Below are 22332 nucleotides of genomic sequence, written 5' to 3' on the forward strand. Positions count from 1 at the left end.
TTTTGGGTTTTTCTCCGGTACCGGGAACCGAACTCACGACCTTGCGCTTGCCAGGCAGGCGCTTTTGCCGCTGAGCTAAATCCCCAGCCCCCAATGATAATTCTTATTTTTAATAGTTTTAAGACTGGGAAACATTCACTGGGTTAGATTTTTGTTGTTCAGTGAGAAATTACAAAAGGCAGAACCACAAGATTTGCTTCCAAAAAAATACTCAGTGAATTTGAGGTAAATTATTCTGTTTGTTAGCACTGATTAGAAGTTTGGCTCCTCTTTCCTCACTGACTATTGAGATTGGAGAAGAGATTAATTCTAATTCTAGTCTCAAACTTTAGGAGAATGTTGGGAAAACCACATAATACTTCCATTACTTAATTTTTCCTCTATAAATATTAAAATACAAATATATGTTAATGACAAGCCATAAGGATATTTATAACAGTTTCCCATTCAGAAAGAAGGTAAGAACCTATAGTTCATTACAAAGTTATTTCCAAAGAATAGATGCTTACAATTTCATGTTTCTTGTCTGAGTGGGAGAAACATAACAGGGAAATATGTCCTAAGATTCATGTTTCACTAGAATCCTCATTATATAAATGAATGTGCAAATAGTATGATAAATGCTACAGAGTGACTGGGTTTAGGTCAAAGTGAGATGAAATTTTCATGGTGGGAAAAATGCCTGCATTCATACAAGCACAGGTTAAAGTGATGACACTGACTACAACTAGCTGTGAATTTCTTTACAGCATCTTGTATGATTGATGTTCCAGAAGGTCCCACGCCACTGTGTGTCTCTCCTTACCTCAGTGCAGCCAATATTTACAGGAAATTCTAAGCCAGTTTCTCATGCATTCATCATCTGATATGAGAATCACTGTCGTATTAGATTTAGCTGAGAAAGAAATGTTTGAAATATAGTTTGAAAACTTCTTAGATAAATTAATGATTCAGTGTAAGTGCAAATTAAAATTAAATGGACTAATAGCTATAACAACATTAGTTGGTTTTCTCTTGTCCAGCTGCTACCTTTACTCTTATTTTCCTCCTCCTCCTGATCATCCTTCTTCTCTCTCTCTTTCTCTCTCTCTGCCTGCCCCTCCTTCTCTTTCTGTCTTGATCTTTTAGTTTATCTATCTATACATGTATTTGCATGTCTCCTTATACATATCCATCCAAATGTGTGTGTGGTTGTATAAAAATGTACAGAGTCTTTAATTTGAGAAGATCTTTGTAATTAATTATAGGCTTATATGTATCTCTTTTGAAAAATGAGTGGTTATGAATATTTCTATGCACTTTCAGTAATATAATCCCACAGTTAGTTCCTCTTACTCAAAGAAATCTAAATAACACAAATATTAATGTATGTATGTATAAAGAGATGTATCATAATTACATCATATTTATAGTAACATATATGTTAGATTTTAAATATCATATCTATCACATGCATTACTACTGTCTACTATTTTAATCACAGAAGTAAAAGTAAGGATTTTCTGTTATCATTGGAAATAATCAGAGCATTTCCTATGTTTACATTTTTGTCGGTGCACCTTATTAAAAGCTATTTACATAATCAGTAGAATAAGAGGTCTCTTGACAGCCAGTCCATTAATCCCATGAACATTTATAGAATTTCTAGGGAATTTACCAGATTTCAGAAGCCAAATGAAGCAAGCTTATACAGAGGCATTGACCAACAGAACCTTATTTTTATTCTAATGCATTCTGTAGTCACAAGTTAAAACTATTTCAGGAAAAAAAGTTACATAAAAAGTTAGTCTGTTAATATAATTTTGTTTTCTCTTAAGACCAATGAGAAAATCACTCAATTTTTTTTTTTTTTTTTTTTTTTTTTCGGTTTTTCTCCAGTACTGGGAACCGAACTCACAACCTTGGCTTGCCAGGCAGGCGCTTTGCCGCTGAGCTAAATCCCCAGCCCCACTAAATCCCCAGCCCCGCTAAATCCCCAGCCCCGCTAAATCCCCAGCCCCTAATTTTTAATTTTTTTCAATTACTATTGCACAGTACAGAATAAAAATTTAATGTGAATTTATAAGTGGCACACATATTATTGCATAAGAAACAAACTGAGTTCAGTATCTAGATCTCAAATTGCAAATTACCTGTAGAAAACACAAATGGTTTTATTTAGCTTTTTCTTGTGTAGCTTTGCGAATAGTGCCATTGATTCACCCTGGTCCACATCTTAGAAAATTCTTTCCTCATTAATGCATTTCTCAAATGGATTATATGAAAATCAAAACAATCTTCATCAGTTTCATTTATTCCTTAGAATCCTCCTGAAGGCAGTGCACTGTTCTAAGACCTTTTGAAGGGTCACAGAGTGGAATGTTGGAAATTACAATTTACTATCAGGGAATTTAAGTGTTTCTTGGGCAGAGCAAGTGATGGTATTACTTTATTCTTTAATATATACAGGATTATTCTTTTTAATATATACAGGAATACATTTTAACTGTCATTAGAATATACAGCAATTCTTATTTAAAGTTTTAGGAAAAGTATAAAATCCACAAACACTATACTAAAATAATTTCACTTGTTCTGAATTAGTTGATCTTTAACACTCATTGTTTTCCTTGTTAAGGGCTTAATCAATCTGAACATTTATGGATAACTTCAGATTATAGAGCATCTGGTGATGAAATGTAAAAATAAAATCTTAATTACATCCCCCACTAGTTCTGCTGTGTTAATTCAAGACAACACACTAAAGTATTTTGACAGATGGCAGCGGCGGCCATATTAGTCCCTGATTTCTCTACAGGGAAGCCAGAGAAAGCAGAGCCCTTAGGATATGTGCTTGTCTGCCTGCTTTCACACTTTGAAATACTTGACAAATGCTGATTTATTCACAGCCAAATGTTTTCCTATCTGATTAGGCAGTTTTCTACTTCAGTAAGCATGTAATATGGAGGTAGCTGAATTTCCACACCAAGCAGTGAAAAAACAATATTTATAGTTTGGAAATAAAACAATCTGGAGGAATCAAGGCTGTTGGGATCATAAAGAGCTTCATAGGGAGTAAATTTCTGATGAATCCATACCATAGTGTTAAGGAGTCAAGGGCTTGGTTTCAACAAAGACTAGTACTAGACGATGTTTATACAATAAACAAGACTTTTAAAGTACTAAGTTTATCATAAATTATCTGGAAGGCCAATTCTTGTCACTTAAGATTACATTATTTCTTAAGAGGACAACAGCTGGACAAGTTAACATTTTATTGGATTTCCTTTAGTTTTTATTTTCAATAATATTTTTAGTTTCTTTTAGGAAAATGAATGAAATAAAATGCTAAACATGTTTCTTCAAAGACAAATAGACTCCAAGTGATGTATTTTTAACACAATTTAATTAACATAAGAAAAATAGGAAACATGCTTAATAAACACAGCCATATAAAACTTCATTTTTACGTAACATCATTTTACATTTCCCAGTTTAATTACACAACGAGAAAAAGACTCATACTATTAAAAATAATAATAATTCTATGTTAAAAGAAAGCAACTAAAAAATTCAGACATTAACTCATCCTTGTTTAAAAATCTGGTTTAAACATTCCTACAACCCACACTCCAGACTTTTGACTCATTCTACAACTTACACTCTTGTGACTGCCATTGTGACCACATTCCTAGCTTCAGGTATGATATCTGCGTTCACTAGTTAGCAGCTGTCAATGAATTACTAAGCATACAACCAACATGGAGCAAACACTAGATACTCTAGTGAACAAAACTGAAATTCCCATTTCTGTTTCCATTCTCAACCCTATCGTTCCCAATTTAAAGTGCTTCTGTTAAGAATATTGCCAAAGGTTAAACCTATTTCAGTACTTGTTGTCTCCCAATTTAAAATGTGTCCTGTTAATAATATTGTCTGATACTTATCTTTTGGGGACAAGTATACAAGGTAAGTTCTTCAAAAGTAGTTTAAAATCTATAAAAACCTGCATGTGCTAAATTTATTATGCCTTGTCATTTCTAATGTCATAACATCCTTCCTAAAATCAAACCATTTTACCAAAGCATATTATTGAAAGCAAAACAGTTCTACATCTGAGTGAGCCCCAAGATAATGCTGATCCATGCTGATGACCTAAATATTGTTTCCTCTATCTTCCCTCTGACTTTATGTACCAATTCATCTCCTCATAGCTGAAAATGTACGTAGCCCAGACTATGCACCTTACACGCATTATTTCGCTAATCCTCATAGCAGTCTTATTGGGTAAGTGTAATAGTTTATATAGTAGTTCAAGTAGTGAGGTCAAATATCTTAAATAATTCGTAAATAGCTATGCTCACTCATTCAACAAACATGAATTGAGCTCCTGTCATGCAGATATTCTTTTTGGTTCTGAGGACACACTAGTGAACAATGTACACAAACTTCTAAAAGAGCTAAGATGGTATAATACATTTTGATTGCACTATGCATACTTTTATCCATTACATTTTATTGTTCCCTTGTCTCTAAAATTCCCCCTTCCAATTCTGATAAGTAGATCCCTATCATATTTGTTTTTTCTCAGAAATCAAATTCCAGTCCTTTCACAATAGAAACTTTAGAAGTAGAGATCTCACATGTGTAAATATCATATTGTCTCCCTCCTTTGAGAAATTGAAAGAGTAAATAAGGACCAAAATATACAATAGATATTGTGATATGAGCAGAGATTGTTCAAAAAGAAAGAGAAATTAAGGTGGGGAAAAGAATAAAGGAAGGAAGGGAAAAAGTAAAAATGTAAGATACTTATACTGCTAGTTTCTCTTAGTTCATTGAAAAGAGAGGTTTGTGCTAATATCATTTGGAGAAATTTTTATGCCCATATCTTGTACTATGAGTAACTATTTTGAAGATAACAACATTCAATATATTAACTATCGTTATTCTCTCATTATTTTGTTTTTAAATTTGTTTTGTTTTCTATAAAATTAAAAATTAAAAAGAGATTTGTGAGTTTTTAGACAGCTGCATTGTGATCTTGGAAGCTAAATCAAATCCTTCTACTTTTGTTATTTTTCCCTACTAAAAAAAGTCATTGCACCCCAATATTTTCTCAAATCAGGGCATAATCTTTAAAAACATTAGTGGTGAAAAATACCTGTGTATGTTAGATATATTATGTCAGGGAGAGGAATGTTTTGAGTTACCTAACATACACAGGTATTTTGGTGTATGAAGGAGGGAGACAGGTATATGAAATTTGGATTAACAGTAGAAGTTTATGCATGAGTGAGCTAGAACGGGTGAGTTACCTGATAATGTATTAGTAGAAGAGAAGATCACTTCTAGAAAAAACTAGAAATGTGTAGGACTTAATTAAAGATGGACTATAAGGAGGGTCAAGGAGCCAATTATGACATCAATATTTGATCTTGATGTTGACTTTAGAGAAATGAAAGCAAAGAAGAGTAGCTGATTGAAGGCAGGGGAAGTCATAATGAAATATGATTCAGATATGCTTACGCAAGCTAGTGCCAAAATCCTTAAAAATACATTAAGATGTGGGAAACAGTGATTTTAAACCCAGAGGAGAATTTTGCATGACAGCTAGAAACTGAATGATTGTTTAGAGACAACATAAAGCATGAAAGTAAGTGAATTGAATTGTAAAGAAGAAAAACTATTAGAAGAAAAGAAAAATGGAGCCAGAAATTCAGGAAAGAATTAAAAAAAAAAAAAAAAAAAAAAGGCCACAAGAGTGTAAAGAATAGAAGGTATGTATTAGGAACTTGTGCTAGAGTGACCACTGGTGGGCAACTTGTAACACCCAGCTGAAATAGATCAGTGTGGTGCTTGATGTTGAAGGCCCACCTGAAGACTGTTGCCAACAGCATAAAAAGAGAATTGGAGGAGAAGGGGTGCCATTAGCAGGCTATTGGTTCTCCTGGGGCTATAGATTCTCTTGAGGAGCCTGTCATGCTGGCTTTCTTGACATGAACTCAGATGTTCTCATTGTCAGAGGAACTCAGGACCTTGTTGTCACTGAGGATGGCTATGGTAATTTATGGGGCACCTCGGGTCCTTACTTTGAGTGTTGCTTCCCAGCTCCAGTTTAGGTCCCTCAGCCTGCTCGCACAGATCCTTCATCCCACTGACACAGACATTTTACCTCCCACTATTGACCTCTAGGCCTTACCAGTGCAAACCCGTGAAACAGACATGCATGAGACACTGTCGTGGGCTCTAGATCTATAACTGGACTCATACAGGACATTGCCGTGCGATCCAAGCTTTCAGCTGGATTCTGTGGGTCTTTACTGTGTGGAAAGATGTCCTGAACTCTTCTTTTATATATGACTCTTTATGTGACTATCAGAAAATAATCCTATAAATTATGTGTCCTGTATTGAATTGTTCCCCTTACAAACCCTGACTACAACAGTTCTATCTGAATACTTAATATTAACTTAAAGAAAGGAAACAAGAAACATATTTTTTATTAAAATACCTATTTTTCAAAGCAGAAGTTTTGAAATATTTTCCCACCATATTGCCTTAAATTTCAAAAACTATGTGATCATATATGTCAAAAACTTATATTATATTATGCAACATGTAGCTTAACCTTATTTTAGTTATAAATATAAGTACATACATACATATATAAATGTATAAGATAATGCAATCATTAAAATTTAACACTCAATAATAAGTAGTAAATATCATTTAAACACTGCTACTCATATTTATTTAAATATGCATACATACATACTTATGTATAATATGTGCACACATACACAATCAGAATGGGTAAAAGAACTACTTTTTGGCATTGTACTCAGATACTACTGGGAGAGAATGTCAAAAACAAATCTTAAAAAATGGTCTTAGAATTACAGTTCATTACTGTTGATTGGCTGATTCTCATATTCAGAAACCCAGTTATTGATTTCATTTGTGTTCCCAGACTGAGCTCATGCTGTCAGTCTAACTACTCACATAGAAACAGAAAGAGTGTAAAGAAAAGTGTACTTAATTCTAAGAAGTGAAGAACAGGCCTTGCAGAGGAAGTGGTAGCTGAGTTGCACCATGAAAAATGTGGGGGAAAAGGGCATCTCAGAGAAAGCATGGAAAACACGTGACGTAAGTGTTTGGTCAGTTTCAACACCAGAAAGCAGTGTGACTTAGTTGTACTGGCTAAACTATGGAAGTAGTAAGCAAGGTCATATTTTAAAGATATCTTTCATGAACTTTTACTCATTGACTTTACCTTGACAGCAATACAAAATCATTGAAGTTGACTTGATGTTTGTTCTCATTATGTGAGTACTCTATATTGTTTAGGCTCTGAATGATCATTATAGCTGTCTAAAAGCACGTAAGAGTCTATAGGATTATAAAAATAGAATTATGTGTGACTATGCTTCCACTGAAGGAGCATTAATTAAGATGGAATAATAAGAATGGAAAGATAAGAACAATGCACTATAGATGAAAACTCAAATGTATAATGAATATTTTAAGGGAAGGAAAGAATGTGTTATTAGCCATTGTGTCAAAAAATACACATATGTTTGGGCTGTTCCAAGCAACATGGGAAAGGTGGGTCTTTCACTTTTAAGAGATGTAATATTAGCGACATAGGATTTTTGAAGAGAAAAGATGGAGCAATTGTTTATTAGCTTTTGAATAACTCACCTACTGAGTACATAACCTCCATATACTTCATTTTGATCACTCTGAGGGCCAAAAGGCTGTCTGAAAATGAAATATTTAAATATAGCCATCTTCAGTTATCTTTGGGGAATGGTTCTAGGACTTCTCTTCCCAAATATCAAAATCTGTAGATGCTACCATCCCCTACATAAAGTGGTATAGCGTTTGCATATAGTTATTACATTTTCCTGCATACCCTAAGCCATCTATAGACTACTTATGGTACCTAATACAATGCAAATACCATGTATATGGTGGATTTACTGTAGTTTATGGAACTGGGAAAATAAGTTTGTAAATGTTCACTTTGGACACTATTTTCTCCAGTGTTTTCAACAAGTAGATGACTGAGTCCATGCATGTTTAACCCACGGATAAAAATGATTGATTGTGCATGTAAAATTCATAGTATAGAGATTGGCATGTACTCTGAACTGTGTTAGGTTTTGCTCTTAAAAGAAAACACTACCTTGTGTGATAAAACAAAATGGAGGATGTTTGACTTCAAAAAATATTACAGTAAAAGATACATGACCATTAACTCCCTGAAAATGCACTCCTTGCTTTGAATACAATTAACCTCCAGTTTTTGCTACATTTTGAAACAATTTTGGAAGTCGTTTTTCATGAATGTCTTTACATCAGCAGCACTTTTGGCTGCCTCAATGCCTTGAATTAGTTTAACACAAAAGTCTCTCATTCTCATTTTTACTTTTAGGAAGAGAGAGTTTAATAAGGTGAATGAGAATATACAATAATGCTTTTATCTGACAAAAATTGTAGCAAACATTTTGAGTCAATTCAAGACAGCATAACACAGAGGATGGTCCCTCCCTTCACAATTTCTGGGACCCAGGTAAACCATGTGGGAAGACCCAGAGAGCAGAAAATTATACTACAAAGCTACTGTGATAAAATCAGCATGGTACTGGCAAAACAGTGAGTCTGAGGATTAGTGGAACAGATTAGCAGATACAAACACAGCTACAAACAGACTCCGCCACCTGTGACAAAGGGGCCAAAGTCTTCAGTGGAAGAAAGATAGCCTCCTTAATAAATGATGCTGAAAAAACTGGCTCTGTACGTGCCAAAGACTAAACCTAGACCTATGTCTATCACCATGTACTAAACTAAAATCAAAATGGATCAATGATCTAAATATTACAACAGAAACAATAAATCTACTATTAGAGAAAATAGGTAGAAATCTTGAAGACATAGGTGTAGGCAGAGAGTTCATAAACAAAATCTAGACTGCATAGGAAATACTTAAAAAGTCAACAACCATGACATCATCTTATTAAAATGCTTTTGTACATTGAAAGAAATCACCAACAGATAAAAAACACAATCCACATAGTTGGAAAAAATTTTTGTCACTCTTCCCTCAGACAAAGGACTTCTATCTAGAACACATGAAGAACTGCAAGTACTCAGGCTCCCGAGATTCAAAGACCCAATCCAAAAATTGGCATCTGAGATGAATATACACTTCTCAGATGAAGACATACAAATGGCAAATGAATACATGAAAAAAATGTTCAATATCATTGGTCATTCAAGAGACGCAAATTAAAACGACACTGAGATTTCTTCTCACTCCAGAAAAAATGGCTGTCATCATGAAATCAACCAATAACAAATACTGGAAGGGCTGTATGGGAAAAAGAGGCCATTCTCCTTTATTGGTAAGGGTATAGACTTGTGCAACCACTGTAGAAATCAGTTTGGAAATATCTCCAAAAGCTAGGATTAGTGGTCTCATTTCACCAAGCTATTCTCCTTCTGAGTATCTTCCCAGAAGAATTAAAGACATCATATTAGAGCAATATATATGTGCCATGTTTATAGTAGCACAATCTGTAATAGTTAATTCCTGGAAACAACCCAAATGTCCATCAACAGAGGAATGCATAAAAGAATATGTAGTATTTTTACACAATGGAGTACTACTCAGCCATAAAGGATAAATTTGAGACTTTTATAGGTAAGTGGATACAATGTGAAACCATTATCATAAGTGAAATAAATCAGATTCACACGTGTAAACATCATATTATCTCCCTGGTGTGAGAAATTAAAAGAATAAATAGTTCTAAAATGTATAGTAGATGTTATGAAATGGGAAGGAATTGTTTAAAAGGAAAAAAGAACTAGGGTGGAGAAAAGGGAAAATGAAGGATGGGAAAAAGAAGAAAAAATTCAAGTTGTTATGCTCTTAGTGTCTCTTAGTTCATAGGAAAGGAACATTTGTACTAATATCAATTTGAGAAATTTTATGCCCATATCTTTCACTCTCAGTAACTCTTTTAAAGATTATATGCAATGTATTAACTATTGTTTTTCTATCATTTTATTATGAAATTTTTGTTTTACTTTTCTTTCATAAAATAAAACAAAATGTGAAAAAAAAAAGGCATGAAAAATACTTCAGAAAGAGCACTACTGAAAGTGTTTGGGAAAGTGTCAAGAAGTGAGATGACTACTTGAAAGGGATTAATTTTTAAAAAAAGAAAGAAAGAAAGAAAGAAAGAAAGGGATTACCTACAATGAGTCATTGTAATATTTTATTAGTACATGTTTGCAATGCATAATGATTACATTCATTATATTACATGGCATAATGATTACATTACATTCACATACATTACACATTTTCATTTTTTACTTTTACTTCCTTACCTTTCCCTCACTCTCACCTTCTCATTTGCAAAAGATCTGTCTCCCTGTTTGCTAGTATCTATCTTTTATTTAGCCCTTCAATTTATTTATATTTTGTTTTTCACATATAAGAGAAAACATGCACTATTTAAGCTTCTCTATGTATCTGATTCATTTTGTTCTGTATTATGATGTCAAGTTGAATTTATTTTCCTACAAATGGCTCAAATTTACCTTTCTGAATAGCTGAGTAGCACACCATTGTTTATGAATACCACATTTTTTGGATCCATTCATGTGTTGATCAACATGTAAGCCACTTCCTTGATTAGCTATTATAAATTGTGCTGCTTTAAACATGGCATGCCAAAAATATAAACTGTCTTCTTTTTCATCGTGTATCCTGATCCACATGACTGTTTTCTGTGTCTGTCAGTACCATTCTGGTTTTTTCACTGTGAATTTGTAACTTAAAATTCTGCTCTGGGGTTGTGATGCTTCTTGTTTTGCTCTTGTTGCCTAGAACTGCTTTCAGCGTTGTGTGTCTCTTTCAGTTCCATATGAATTTTAGGATTATTGTCACTAGTACTGTGAGGAATGCTGCTGGTATTTTAATGAGCTTACATGAAACTATATTTCAGTTTGGGCAGTATGGCCATTTTTCCAGTTTTGATTCTGCCTCCCCAGGAACACAGCATGTCTTTCCATTTCCTGATGTCTTCTTTGATCCCTTTGTCAGAGTACTGTAGTTTCTCTTATAGAGGTCTTCCATTTCCTTGGTCAGATAAATTCCTAACTGTTTAGTTTTTATTGATGCTGTTGAGAGTGATATTATTTGCCTAATTTCTTTCTTAGTAGGTTCATTACTGGTATACAAGAATGCTGTTGTTTTTTGCATGTTGATCTTGTTACATTGTGGGAATTGGTTATTAATGCTAGAAGTCTTTCAGTAGGATTTTTTGGGTCTTCTAATAAATCATGTCCTCCATAAATAGCAACAATTTGAATTCTTTTTTTCCTATATATATTCCTTTACTTTCTCTTGCCTAATTGCTCTGGCTAATGTTTCAAGTGCTATAATGTGTCTTTTCTTCTGCTTAGTTGGTGTATTAAATTAATTGATTTGCCCATGCAGAAGATCTAAAGGGACATTTGCTTCTCTAGAATGAAGCCTAATTACTGTAATATTTTTATATTTATTTAGATATTCACCATTTATTGTGATCACACCTTTTATGAAGGAGGAGAAATTTGACTTGGGTCTTGAAGACTGTACAGCAGGGTATTGTGGAAAATATAAAAAGAGAAAAGCTTCAAATGATTAATTGTTGGATGTATTTGGAAAATATAAAATGGAAATAGCAAACTCTGACAATCATTTATGTTCCAACCCACTAGAATAGTACTTGACAGATACAGTAAGATGAAAAATGTTAATTGTTTAATTATTTTAATTTTTTTGCAAACTAATTATCTATTTCATTGTATGTAGCTTCCTACCCATTTCCAACCATCATTGTGATTACTCATGTTCACTCTGTGGCTTACAACTTTAATGTAATTTATATTTCAATATGAATCGTTAGTATGAATAAATGAAATTTGATTGATCACACGGAATGGAACGTAATGAGACACAAACCAGGAAATGTACTTGGAAAGCAGTTTATGAGGAGCATCAAATGAAAGAAATTTAGACTTTTATTTGGTAAGCCACAGAAAAATAACATGGCCTTTTCAGCAGGACTGGCCTCTGAGAATAGATTGAACTTTTTTTTTTTTTTTTGGTTTTTCTCCGGTACCGGGAACCGAACTCACGACCTTGCGCTTGCCAGGCAGGCGCTTTTGCCGCTGAGCTAAATCCCCAGCCCCTAGATTGAACTTTTTTAAGAGGGATAAGAGGTGTAGGCAAAAGTGACAGCTATTTGTTATAGGCCAAATTACAAGTGAGCTCTGTCTTATCCAATGGCTTAATCTTTCTATACCATACAAATGCTTTATGAACTCTGCTGCTATCTGTCATGGCACATTGAGACAAAGCTGGATAAATATATCACTTAAAGAGGAAGTGTGTCATATGATTAATGACTAAAATAATCATTTCTCAAGCAGCTGTTGTCATTTGTATAAATTTCAGAATATCAATATTCTTAGCTTTCAAAAGGGCAGTGTTTGCTCAGAGTTTGGTGAATATAAAAATTCCAGCTTTCTGAAGATTTATTAAATATTGGAACAATTTTCTGCAGCATGTACTGCTCCATTAACTTTTTTTTAAAAGCCCATAACTGAAGTCAGTAGAACTTGCACTTGTTCTTTACAAACTGTAAATTTTAATTCACCCTAAATCCTTCAAATTATTTTGTGGAGATTAAGTAAAATATTTGCTGAACATATACTTCGTGTTCAATACAGAGAGGCTATTTTATTATAATATTAAGATCAGAATTGTCCCATTTACAGGGAAACTCCATAGTGCATACCAGTGAGAACAAGGAATCTGCATTCTGACTACTTGGTAAAAAGTGTCTGCTTTGGGAGTTAACAATCATGTGACCTAGGACAAGTTACTTAGTAACTGTAGTAACTGTGTCAAAGTATTTTTATGAACATTTAATGAGATAATATTAAAATGCTAAACATTTTCTAAAGACCAAGACTGCCAGGATAGATGATATACAGAATAAAATAAATAAATACATAAGAGTGCCTTCTCCTCAAATTCTCCTTAAGGCATGTCAGACTACTGACACCTATGAGTAACTGGGAACAATTAGCCTGAGAGGACTCGAACTGTTGTCTTTACTTTGGACCCTCTTTTCTGGTACATCCTTCAAAGCCAGCTCGATTCTTTCTTCTAGAATATTTCTTCTAGAATACTGCTCTTCACGTTAGTTCTTGTTTGTTCTTGTTACCGTATACAAGATTAAGAATGCCGTAGACACTAAATAAGTGTCTGTGGAATAGAATACTGCAATATTTTACAAAGATATATTTGCCAAATTTTATAATTTATATGTTAATCTATTTTTAATGAGCAAAAATACAAAAAAAATCCTGAACACTGCACTTCATGATTACAATCCCAAACTCATATAGCTAAGTATGCATATTCCAATTCGTTTTGTATGTTAATTATTTAACTTTTAAGATCAAAAGTATTTATTCATTCATTTAAGTTAAAATAGAAGTGGTTTTAAAATTATGTCACAAAATGCATATGAATAACCATAGTGTTGGCTAGAAATTGCTATGGAGCTATAGATAATTAAGTAGGAATCTAGTTTGCAAAATGATAGTAACAATGAATAAACCATACTGAAAACATTATTTTTTGTACTTTCTATGTGTCAAATACTATTCAAATAGGTTGGGATATAAATAATCTTTTAAAAATCCCCACAGCAATGCTATGTATTTGTGATTATCCACATTTTACATATGAGAAAACTGAGACACAGGAAGATTTTTTTTTTTTTTTTTTAAGAAAAAGTACAAGTTCATTGTCATAGCAGCAAGTGAAATCAGGATTTGAGTTTAAGGCAATTTAATTTCAGGAACCACAAAGAAGAAGATGCAATATGAACTTGTAATTTTTCTTGGATTTTGAAAAGCACTTGAGATGGCTCTCATTTCAATTGTTTCTAATATTCTTACTTAAATTTTAATAATTGTACTTCTCCTAGATGGGCCCAGAGGTGGTACCTCCAAAGGGAAGATGGACCCCTAAACTGGCACTACCCGTGAGTAGGTTGCCTGACTTCCCTCCTAGGAAAGTATTTCAGGATAGAGGTCTACACAGATTCATTAAGCAGAGATGAAAAAGTGCACACTCAGAGAAAATAGTGTGGGTGCTCAAGGGAAAGCAGTGCAGGACGCTCTTCGGCTGGGGTAGAAATATGAGGAATTTGAGAATCTCTGGTATTGGGTGAAAAGGTCCGGCCTGATTCAGGGTGAGAGGCAGGAGTTCAATTAAAGGTCCAGACCTTTTATATATTCTAAGACTATATGGAACTTTGGAGCAAATTTCCTAGAAGGGAAAAAGTCATTGTAATCTTCAGTACTTTTCTACTGAAGCTGTAGTTTTCTTAAGGGTACAATTATAAAAACATGATTTGTTTCCTTCTGCCTATTCTACCTATATTTATTTCTTCATGAAAATATTTAAGAACTTGTTCCAAGATGTCATTTTTCTTTACACAAAATAAATATTTAAAGTGTTAAAGAAAAAGATTTGCTGACTAGATTAATAATTCCATTTCCCACTTACATCGAGGGCAAAATAATAGCTATTGAAACTTGAGATAAACTAAACACCTTTCTGTGCAATCATGATTTAAAATTTATGTCACAAAAAAAAATAAAAAAAATAAAATTTATGTCACAAGTTCTATGTATTTTTCTCAGTAGGTTGTTAAAATTTTAAAAATTGGGTATACTTAAAAATAAATCTTTACACATGACTATGTCTTGGTCAGACTCTAGGATTTTGAAGAATAGGTATTTGCTCTCATACTCCCTGAACATTGTAATTTTTAGGGAAAGAAGTATAATAATCAAGATTCTCTTTTTTGTTTTTTGCTTTTTTTTTTTTTTTTGGTTTTGGCTTTTCTCTCGTACCGGGAATCAAACTCACAACCTTGCGCTTACCAGGCAGGCGCTGTGCTGCTGAGCTAAATCCCCAGCCCCCAATAATCAAAATTCTCTATTGGCTGTGTAATTAGAAGTCCAACCTCCTAAACTGCTCCTTATGTTGCTTTTGCTGCTACTAACATTTTTACACTGCTTCCTGTTTTGCAACTTTTGCAAACATCTGGTTCTCTTATTTTATTTCGTTTTGTTTTGTTTTTTGTCTTTTTGAGACAGTGTCTCCTTATGCAGTTCAGACTGGTGTTGAGCTCACTTGCTTGCCTAGGCTGGTCTCGAACTCACAATAATCCTCCTGCCTGTGCGCCACCACACTTGGCTTTTGTTTGTTTTGGTTCTATAACCTCATTGAATATTTTGCTTCACAATTCTATGTAGTTCTTATGTATTTTAGAGCTGCCCATTTCATCTGTGCAGTCCTCTTATATCTTAGTCTCTACGGACATTTATTCTTTAGTTCTATTCTAAATATATTCTTGAAGAAAATACTTGATTGGTGTAGTTGCTTGAGTACAGTCGTTGTTGACAAGAGGAATCTGGTTCCCTCCCAGCTTGACAACTACACGACTCACCAGTAGGTAGTGTTTGTGCCTCTTTGTAGCGTCGCACAGTAACACTCGAATTCGATGGCTGCCGAGGTTTGTCCTGATGGTCAACCTGAGAGTAAAACTCAACACAAAAAGTGCCAGTTTCACTGAATTAGAAATCACAGGTCAAAGTTCAAGATTGTAAAAGTGAACAGATACTGAAAGGAGAAACCCTCAAAGGAAAAGAAACACAGAAAGGAAGTCAAAATCTTTGCATACAAATTCTGATCATCTAAGAGGAAAGAGAGATTATGTTCGCAATAAACATGTCAATTGAATTTTTTGAAATAATAAAAATTAAAGACAATAGAATTCCTTAAAATATCGAAAGAACGTAGCAAGTAAAAAATCAATGAAAAATTCTATATAGAGGAAAATATCTAAAAATAAAGAATATAATATGTGAAGAAATATAAAGCCTGAAAAAATACTATTGGTACAAATCTGCAGAAAACATGTTGAGATTTTTCAGGAAGAACACGGAAATTACAGAATGGGTATGGATTAGAGGAAAGAATAAAGTACAGAAGGAGGTAAATATTGGGAACATACAGAAGGGCTCTTTTTTTATTATTTCTTTAAAAGGCAATTTATTGCCTAAATATTTTTTAAAATTGTGGACTTGTAGGCTGGGGATATAGCTTGGCAGTACTAGTGCTTACCTGGCAAGCACAAGGTCCTGAGTTCGATTCTTGGTACCAAACAAAAAAACTACTGTGGACTTGTATGAAAAATTAATGTATGTAAAAACCTAGCCAAAATGTTGAGAGGACATTAATGGAATTATACTGCTTCAAATTTTTTACATTTATGACAAATGGCATTTATGTTCATTGAGAAGAGAATTTTTTTAAAATTGTCTTAATTTGTATTTTAAAGAAAAAGAGACAAAAACAAAAAAACAAAAAAAAAAACCAAATTCCAAAACAATATGATAGGAAGGTAACAATGATCAACACATTGCGTATTGTTGTCTTTAAATTAGTTCCTCAGAGTATGAGATATCAGCACTTAATTGTCCAAACAATATTAGCACAAACCTATCTTTTGAATGAACTAGGAAAAATTAGCAGCATAACTACCTTAACTATCTTTTATATATACATATTTTTTTCCTTTTACTTTTACCTTCCTTCTTTTTTTTCCCATGCTCCTAAACCAGTTTTACTTTTCTTTTGAAGTGTCTTCCCATTTTACAATATCTATTGTATATTTTGGATCACATGTACTCTTTCAGTGAGAATAGAATTTCTACTTAATCACTAGAATAAGGAGAAAGAGATAGAGAGAGTGAGAGAGAGAGTGAGAGAGAGAGAACAAGACAGCAGAGGATGCCTGAATCTTTCTCTAACCACTTTTATCTTGAACCATAGCTCCTTGCCAGAGCAGGAGTCACAAGACAAAAGTGAATGATGTCATATGGAAAAGAGAGAAATAGAATCGCCTTGTTTAAAGGGCACAAAAATGTACATGAAAAATAATCTACAGAATTTTTATTTTATAAAACTATAAAACAATCTTACAATGTAGCTATATTAATCCACAATAATGTGAGAATATTTGTGTAAATAAACAAGCCAATGAATGACAGGAGAGGTCTAAAAGTAGTTGTAAACACATACTCAGTTTCTTTCCAGCGAAGGCATCAAGGATAAAATGTTTTCCAGAATAAATGGTGATAGAATTGATGGATATGTGTGCAGATATAATGAATCTTGATTCTTAGAACATACCACATACAAAGGTAATGCATTATATTACAGACCTAAAGGTAAAAGATAAAACTCTAAGGCTTCCAAAAGGCATCCTAGGAAAATAATTTTCAGGTTAAGAGAAAATTCTTTAAAAAATTAAAAGTAAAATAAATTAAACATAAAGGAAATAAATGATCCTTCAAACTTCAATTTTTTTTTATTATAGGTTACAGGAAAGAAAATGAAGACATGCTACAAATTAGGGGAATACCTAAAAGTCCATATGCATAATCCAAGATTGGCACATAAAACCTATGAAGAATTGCAACACATCAATTAGACAAAGGACCCAATAAAAACAGTCAATATTTTGAACAGATCATTCATTAAAACAAATAGATCATGTGCCCCAAAATACATGAAAAGTTGCTCAATATCAGTGACTGGGAAACAGTACTACAAAGAGATAATACTTTGCCCACAGTGGAATCAGTAAAATTAATGTTAATGTTTCACGCTGATCTTTAACTCCCAGCCATCCTCACACTCCTTCCTATAGGAAAAGAGATGGCTATCCATGTGTCTGTCCAAAACATTTATACATATCTGAACACAGGAGCACATAATTTTCACATAATTATTATATATCTTGATCTATTTGGAATTCTATATGAAGCTGTGCATTAATAAATTATTCATTTGTATTTATAATATTTGCAGTGTTTCATTTAGGTTTTCAGTTTAGTAGTACAAAAATCATCAAATCATATTCAAATCTTTAGTGCCAAAGTATTCACTAAGCTTTCTTTCCTCAAGCATCAAGGGATATATGCATGAAATATATAATAAATTTTAAATCAAATTTAGGTCCATATTGTTACTATTATAACTGTACTATGTCAATTCTCCTAACACACAAATAACAAATATTATCTCTAAAAGAAAACACAAAATATTCCATAGTTATTAAATTAAACACAGCTATTTACTACACTTAGTAAATTCACACACAAAAAGCAGTACCACTAAATCGGTTGCAAATTAGTCAGTGAACAACAAACGAACAAAAATGTGTCATAAAAAATAAGCCACAGAGTACATTTTCACTTCAAATGTTTGGTAAATTTGAAAAGAGGATGGAACTAAAATTGTTGTGTACTCATTGAAGAACAAACAGTAAACAGAAAATTTCAATACACTTTTAAATTTGTCTAGTGATTTATTTTTCCTCTTACATGCAATCCTTTGAAAACATGTTTTTGGTTTGTTTCTTTCCTGCCTCTCCTCCTAATTTGCCTGAGTTAAAGGAAATTTACTCTCCACTTTCAGAAAATCACTGTCTCCTTGAAACTGTGTTCCCTTAGGGTGAGAACTGATTTTTATGGATGCTAAGAGAAGGGAAACAAGAGACTGAAACCTCCGTTCAGACTCTTTGGCCAGCCCTGTTGGGTGGACAGCACACAAGAGAGTCCCATCTAGTAAGCTCCATATTAAACAGCATGCAAGTCGGGTAAAAGGGCTAACACATTTTCCTGTCACAGAGTGCAAATTTTTAAGGCATAAGACCATTGTTTTCAGCTTTTATTTTTACATCTTAATTCGTGTATTAACTTTTATTTGAAAATCTAGGGCAAGTACATGTTAAAAATAATCTTTTAAAAAATAAACCTTCCCCACACCTTGCTCTATTCCCCTTACCTGGATCTCTGGAAGTCACCACTGACAACCATCTTTTGATTCTCCTTCCTGAAGCATCCTATTATGAAGAAGCAAATGGTAACAAGCTGTAAATAATAAGCTACTACAATTACACAGCTGTAAAAATCTCAGAAATGTGTACCCAGCTAATAAGGTAATTTAAATTTTGAAAATACAAATCACTAACTTCATAAAATGTATCTTGACTCCCATCCCACTCAACTTTAGTAACTCGACATGGTGAAATATTTTCTGAACAATGAAGTACAAATAAGTGAGAGTCTCTTATGCACTGCTTTTGAACTAGAAATGAAGCCACTTGGAGTCTCAGTGCTTAGAAGGAACAATTCTCACCGTCGTTTCCTTCACTTGCCCTTTATTTCACAAGATGAAATGCAAATCCTGGCTCAGGGACCTCTCTGAGAGACACAGGAAAAGGAGGAAGTAACTTAGGCACCATTGTTCTGTGTGCAGACTAATACCTGACCAAACACGTGGCATGACCTAGGGCAGAGCTGCTATAAAAATGTAATTCTCCTTTAACCTCTCTATGTAAATCACCAGAAAACTTCTCTCCACTGATTTAAACAAATTTGGTCTTTGACCTTTAGAGTCAGAATGGGGCTCAACAGCTCTTTCAGATGGTTGTAGTATTGACTGTTTGATGTATGTCAACCCTCATAAAGCAATAGTATTTCATGACAGATCTTCAAATAATGCCATATACGTCCAAAGCCAGGCTAACAGCCGCTTTATTCTCAGCAAATCGGTAGCATGAAATATTGCATATTAATGAAATAATGTCCTTTGTTGTATCAAGGTTTGGCATCCCACTCAGCTGTGATTTGTAATACTGTTCACCCAGTTGCAACACCTGTCCATGTGCTTCCTACGGGAACTTCAAAAGGCTTCCAGTAAATGCCAAGTGCTTGAGAGGGTTTTCATGTGCATCTGCAGGAACTTTTCAGGGTCTGTGATTTTTGATATTTAACAAGAAGATAGGTACAATAATTCATAAACCAAGTAGTTGCTTAATGATCCCTCTGCAATCATTCAAATCAGACGATTGAAGACACCCTAGAAAAACCAAGAATTCCTATTTGTTCAGTTTTGGGGGGTAAGTAAAACTTAACAATATACTGACCATTTTAAACTAAAACTAAACTCTATAGTTAAGAATTTCAAATAAAAGTTATTTTCCTAATCCCTATAAATCTTAAAATTTTTTCAAAGATTTCCTACCAACTACATGTAAATATATATATAAATATATATTTATAAATTTCTATCTCTAAGTTAAAATGAATTTCAACATCTCTTGGTTAGTAATGTTTAATAAACTGTAATACAGGAAGATATTGTATTGAACATAGTACCAAAATGTTTCAGTACTTAATAGTTCAAAAATTGTTTTATATAATTGAGACCAACTGGCCTCATTGCTTCTTGTAAACTTTGCAATATATATTCAGAAAAAAGGAATAAAAATGAACAGATGTTTCTCCTTAAAGAAGGCAGACAAAGATTTTTCTTACACAATAAATCAGCTTCTAGTGGATTTCTAAGACATTGCTTCAGGCTATTTGGGTATTTTTTTTTTTAAGATTACTTCTGTGTGCATCCAAAATAGGTAGAGGCAACTGAACCGAAGATGAACAGCCTGTACTGAAGTAGGTATGAAGAAGGCCGGGGAGAGTAGAAAATCTAAAGTACACATTTTAAAAGATTAATTTACATGTATGATTTTTCAGCATAAAACTTTATTAATGGCTCAGTATTACTAATGTGTATTTGTTCAAAAACTATACTTTATTCTATATTTTACAAATAATACATTTGTCTTCACAACATCAATTGTTTACATGGTAATAAGGTTGTAGGCATGTTAGAACAAAATCTATAGGACTTCTAACTTGCATTTAATGTCTAGTTGTCACATGAAGTGTGTTCTTCCCTTCATTTTGAAAGGCCATCCATGTTTCCTACAGATAGAATGATTTCTTAGATACACAAAAATTGTTACATTATAGCAGTAAAAAAGTATACAATCATGACCCTTTGTATTTCAACTACAAAATTATATACTATCAGAATATTTTGAATCATGAAAAGAGATTATATTTAAAGAAGATGACTTCATTTTAAAAAATGGTAGAATTTTCATTTTAAATTTGTTTCCATATGGTTGAGTAAAGGCATTGTATCTCCTAACATTTTTAAAGTTAATAAGGCAGAAGATGGGGCTGGGGATTTAGCTCAGCGGCAAAAGCACCTGCCTGGCAAGTGCAAGGTCGTGAGTTCGGTTCCCGGTACCGGAGAAAAACCAAAAAAAAAAAAAATAAGGCAGAAGATATAATATGATGCCACAGTTTAAACAAATTATAAAGGAAATGCCTCTAATTTGAAGAAGAAACTGTTCCTAAGTCCGAACAAGTGCTCAGAATCAAGGAATCAACATGATGTGTTGTGTGCTAATGACTTTGGACCCCAGGAGTGGTTTCAGGTTAGAAGGAAACATTTTATTAAACAAAAAAACTAAATGACAAAATAAGAAAAGACTCATACAGGATTTCCATTCGAATTTACAGACTCCATATTTCAAAAAGATTAAATTTTTTAAACCTTCCTTATCAATATTGAAATTTTATTTGCAAATTATTTTTTATTTTTAAAATAAAAGGAGGAAAACATTAACAGACAGACAACCTTTTACAAAATAGCAAAAGAACAGACAGACAATACAGAGTTACAAACAAAGTGGTAGGAAATTAACAATGCTTCTTGTATTACATATTGATATCTTCAAAGTGGTTTCTCATGAAAACAGATAGAGACATGCAATAATGATCAATCAAGGACTCATTAACAGTTTCTATTGCCAAAGAAATAGAAGACAGTAGAACAGCTATGTTAACTACCCTGTATATACATACATACAAAATTGCTCCTTCCTTCCCTTCTTTTTTCCCACATCCCAGTTGCCCTTTATCCTTGAGCATTTTCCTATCATTTCACAATGTCTATCATACCTCCAAGTTTATATTAACTCTTTCAGGTTTTACAGTAGTGAGACAGTGTGGTCCTTGCACATGCAGGTCTGATTTATTTCATATACAAGTATGGTCTCTAGTTGTGATCATTTACCTAAAAGCCTTGAGTTTATCTTTCTTTATAGCTGAGCAATATTCCATTATATAAAAATACCACAATTTTCTTATCCAATCCTCAGTGGATGGATATTTGGATTGCTTCAACAATTTAGCAATTACAAATTGTGCTGCTATGAACATAGGTGCACAAATATCGATGTGATATGATGTTTTTAGATCTTCTGGGAAAATACCCAG

The 22332-nt window shown here is 33.3% G+C and overlaps 1 protein-coding gene across 1 annotated transcript in view; it reads right to left on the reverse strand.

Annotated features, from left to right (window-relative positions):
- Agmo (alkylglycerol monooxygenase) overlaps nucleotides 1–22332 on the reverse strand; it is a 168634-nt gene that overhangs the window by 16730 nt on the left and 129572 nt on the right. Inside the window, 1 exon segment of the mRNA XM_005415288.1 lies at nucleotides 20596–20689. Within this exon segment, the coding sequence (XP_005415345.1) occupies nucleotides 20596–20689 (94 nt within the window).

Source organism: Chinchilla lanigera, unplaced genomic scaffold (genome assembly GCF_000276665.1).
Source record: "Chinchilla lanigera isolate Chin_1 unplaced genomic scaffold, ChiLan1.0 scaffold00009, whole genome shotgun sequence".
Lineage (NCBI taxonomy): Eukaryota > Metazoa > Chordata > Mammalia > Rodentia > Chinchillidae > Chinchilla > Chinchilla lanigera.